The sequence below is a fragment of the Terrapene carolina genome, unplaced genomic scaffold (assembly GCF_002925995.2).
Source record: "Terrapene carolina triunguis isolate 2854851 unplaced genomic scaffold, T_m_triunguis-2.0 Scaffold66, whole genome shotgun sequence".
NCBI classification, from domain to species: Eukaryota; Metazoa; Chordata; order Testudines; family Emydidae; genus Terrapene; species Terrapene triunguis.
Window position 1 is genome coordinate 16767798 of NW_020664417.1, and position 4612 is coordinate 16772409.

Below are 4612 nucleotides of genomic sequence, written 5' to 3' on the forward strand. Positions count from 1 at the left end.
CCCCCCCCCTAGGCATAGCTACCAGGTAACTCGGGAGAGTGGAAGACCAAAGTGTCGATGAAGCTCTTTTGCTCTGGGCCTAGCGGAACCCCCAGACTCCATCTTGTGAACTCTCACTTACTTCTGTGTGTAATGCTTACAGGCTACAGCAAAAATGTATTGGTCAGCGTTTTTAGCAGATGGCTTCAGTTTCACTCACACTAGCAGAAATAATAGAGATAAGAAAGAGGAATAGTTAGTTTTGCAGATGTCTAACTCAAGGCCGCAGAGACTGGGAAAGTTTTCTCACAGGCGTATGGGAACTTTTCTAATTGTAACGGCTAGAGAAGGGAGGGGTGGGAGGAATACTAGGGAGTTAACAGACAGAGGCTTACATAGAAACTGCTTGAAGTATAAAAAGGTAAAAGTTATTTGTATTTGTTGCACTGGATTTGAGACATGCTGGTCTCCTAGTGTCATTTCAGAGCTCTGGAATAAACTTGGCTTGCTTTCTCCCCTCGGTGTCTTTATTGGTGCTAAGCACACCGGGCCAACGGACCCTTTGAAGTCCGCCTCGAGCCCCTCAGGCGGTGACAGATCCATGAGAGGGTCACCTTTTTACAATAGCTCAGCAGATGAAAATGATAGAAAAACACTGGTCTAGAAATATGTAGGTACTTCTATGACCCAAATCACTGTATTTTCTGAGTGTGTCCTTAAAAACTCACTTGCAGCCCTCATATCAACAAGTAATGGAAAATTAGTAAATCATATATGAAAGTATTTGGAACAAAGCAGCTTACCGTTGCAGCCACCCACATGATTTCTACATTCTTTCTTTTTTTAGCCTGGATATTTTGATGGAGATTTTCTAGTAATCCCTTTAGGTCATTCTGTTCTTGAAAATGTGGTAGGCCTGAAAAGAAATAAACAGTTAGTGATAATGGTTATGTTGACTTAAAGATTTCCTCACTAAAGAAAAGCTCCAACCTTTAGGGTATGTCTTCACTACCGGCCGGATCGGCGAGCAGCGATCGATCCTGCGGGGATCAATTTATCGCGTCTAGTCTAGACACGATAAATTGATCCCCGAGCGCTCTCCCGTCGACTCCTATACTCCAGATCGGCGAGAGGTGCAGGCAGAGTGAACAGGGGAGTGGCAGCAGTCGACTCACTGTGGTGAAGACACCACGGTAAGTCGATCTAAGTACATCAACTTCAGCTACGTTATTCACATAGCTGAAGTTGTGTAACTTAGATGGATCTCTCCCCCCCCAGTGTAGACCAGGCCTTAGAGTCTCATTTTGGGTTCATGAGGATTTTGATAGAAAGTAGCAACTAACTATTTAATGAATAAGAAAAAAAATATTTTCACTGTAAACAGAGGGCTTTACTTTCTATAGGTCATATTCTGAGAGCTGCTGAAAGTCCTCAACTTCCATCTTACCAATTACTCAGCACCTTGCAGGATTTGGCCTTAGTTCTAGATTCTAGTTGTCAGTTTAAAATAGAACATAGAAAGAACATAGAAAGGCTCTGGAAGTGAATGGAGAACTGTCTGAGAGGGTCTGGTTGTGTATTCCTTGTGCATCCGGATTTCCCACTGAAGACAAGTCAATGGGAAATATAAGTGACTAAGTAATCCAGGACAAGACACTTTAATTTATTCTAGGGCTTCATGGGCACAGACATAGCACATTACTTTTTTCATGTTACCTCTTTCCAAATTAGTAGTGAAAATTATTAGAGACAAGTGGTGTCATTTTTTCTGGATTACTTCTTACAGACATGAACTAAAAGTGATTTATCAACTGTTAACATTTTAAAAAACATAACAATATCTTAGACCCACAGGAAGTAGTATGAAAACAATTCTATCCAGGTGCCTTTCTTTCCTTCAAATTGGCAAATTGAGTAATTTTGCCTCAGTAAAACCAGGCAGAGGGATCCCCCCACTACTAAAACTAAATCCTTCTGAAATACAGAGATCCAAGATTTACTTCCAAATCAGACAGTGAAAACTAAAAAGAATATTACAATGCAGATCAAATAGTCATTCCCCTAACCTGATCACAGGCAGAATGATATCTGTTTGATCTACAGACTTTTATTTTCTATCTCTAATGAAGGTGATAGTTTCTCTCACTCATGATATGTAGTTGAGAAGTAATTTTAAAAATACATAAAAAGAAATATGTTAAAAAGCTCTCTGAATTGCCCGACCCACATGCAATATTGCACTACAAAAAGAACACAGAAGAAATAATAGAGAACACTTTAAAAGCTGGCTTTGTAATTCATTTTTGTAATTGTTTTATTGAAGATTATCTTATCTGCCTATATAAATATATATTATCTTATCTGCACATTGTGTCTACTTTTTAAAAAACACACAGCATACATATAATGAATATGCAGAAAGGAGTTTCTAGATATTTTGAAACTTTATCATATTATCATTAAGAAAATATATAAGTGCATCATAATATGGTCTTTCCCAAATACATCCTAGCAAATCCTTAATTTTGGGCAGACATGCATTTTACCATGGTTACAGGAATATTCTTTTAATAAACTGTATTGCTAAAATAACTCATGCCTTGGCTGGATGTGAAAGACTGTTCAAATCCTTAAATCATATAACAGTATTAAACTGCCAAATTATTTTTGTGGATTATAAAGAAATATGTCCTAGAATTACTGTATCCTATCAAAGGGGTTGTACTTTGGAACATGCATGCTCTGCACACATAATATGGCACCAAAGCAGAGGTTCTTGATTTTCATATGGCTCCAGAGTGCTTTGCATGCAGCTCTCTTCTCAGGCTGGAGCATATCATCCCACAGCATCCTGACATGGATGTGGCTATTGCCCACATATCAAAGTGGCAATTTAAAACAACAGAGGCCCAGCTTAATCTACATTTATGCTAGTAGCCTCTTGGGGTGAGTCCTAAACAATCATTCTTACCACATATGGTTACCTTTGTGTATGTTTTATTAAATTTACTTTTCAATAAGCAGGCTACATTTTCGTATCCTTCATATGTTCAGCTCTTCTGGGATATTGTAAAAGTGGTACTGTATTTTGGATGAATCGGGAGGGTTATATAGAACTTTATTTGTATGCATTTTCAGTAGGAAACTATCCCAAAACACTTCACTATTATGTATGGTTTAATAGGAGTAGAGAGTCAAAGGGAATGAGAAATGAAGATGAATGGGCAAGTGAAAACTGTTTTCATCTGTGGTTTGAAAGAAGATGGAAAGTCAATGAAGCAAAGAGGTACAGAATGGCTGCTCCAGATGGCAAGAACTATGGAGGAAGAAGTTTGCTAACCAAAGATGGTGAGAAAGCAGAGAGGCACACAGAGGAGGCCAGATGAGCAGAGAGAGGGGGGACAAGAGAGAGACTAATAATGTGTGCTACAGTAGCTGCATAGAAAACTTTGTTCTTTTTCTTTTTAAAAAGCAGTTTGAAAGGAATCCAGAAATGAAAGGGTCATCAGCTTGGTAAAAATGTCTATGTCCAGTTACAAATTCCATTTGGTTTTAAGAACATTGCAACTATCACTGTAAGTTAGACTATCCACTTTGTAGCAGGCACTTGGCACACAGGAAGAAAACTCAGCCTGGAAAGGTCTGACAAATCAAGGGACAATCAGTAGAGAATGGCTCTCACCTGCTTGAACAATGGGCTCCTGCCAGCAGGGACTTCGCCTTTGAATGGGCTCTCTCTTCACAGAAACCTGTTTCAGGGAAAAGGGGGTGGGAACCCGTGGGGAGTGTGCCTTAGTGGCCCAGTGGTAGGAACAGTGATCAGTTACAACTCAGTCCAGGATGATTAGCAGCAGGTGGGATTCAGTGCTTAGATCCTCTCACAGCAGAGTGCTACCTCTTCAGAGAGCAGGACTGGGCCAGGCCTTGACAGTGTAATGTGGGTCTTTGTACAGCATGTTTAAAACGGTGGAGTCTGAAGAGCTGGGATTTGGGGAGGCCACAGGGAAATCCAATAGTGAAGACAAGAGGAGCATTATTAGTATAACAGACTGGGACTCAAATCAATGGCATACCTGGGCAATTTTGCAGAGGTGGAGATGGGCAGATTTGCACATAAATGAGGTGTGGAAGAATAGATAATGGTCAATGGTAAGCTCCACTTAGTCAAGAGAGGGATGTCTGTCTGTAAGACATTTAACTGAAGGCACTTGAAATGAAGCAGAAAATTTACTTTAGGCTTATCTTCATGGTGAGTTGCATCACAGCAAGCCAGGATGTGAATCTACAGTGCATCAGCTTGCGATGCAGTAACTCACCATGTGGACACTGCTACAGTGCAACCAGGGCCGGCTCCAGGCACCAGCTGAGCAAGCTGGTGCTTGGGGTGGCAGATTGTTGGAGGCGGCATTCTGCCCAATCCTAGGGCGGCACAGCCGCTTTTTTTTTTTTTTGTTCATGTTCCGCTCCGGCTGCCCTGTAGGGGGCAGCGGCGCGGAGAACCAGAGCGCCCTGCAGGGCAGTCCTCTTCCTTCCCTCCCCTCCGGAGCGGAGACCTCGCGGTAGGCGGCAGGAGGCGGCGCAGCGGGAGGGGCCGCGTGGCAGCGCCCCTGCTGTAGCCCTGGCCGCCCCCTTG

The 4612-nt window shown here is 41.9% G+C and overlaps 1 protein-coding gene across 1 annotated transcript in view; it reads right to left on the minus strand.

The window, feature by feature from the left end:
• INPP4B (inositol polyphosphate-4-phosphatase type II B) overlaps positions 1-4612 on the minus strand; it is a 312722-nt gene that overhangs the window by 52133 nt on the left and 255977 nt on the right. The window contains exon 22 of the mRNA XM_029910663.1: positions 783-895. Coding sequence (XP_029766523.1) covers positions 783-895 — 113 coding nt within the window. The remainder of the gene's footprint in view (positions 1-782; positions 896-4612) is intronic.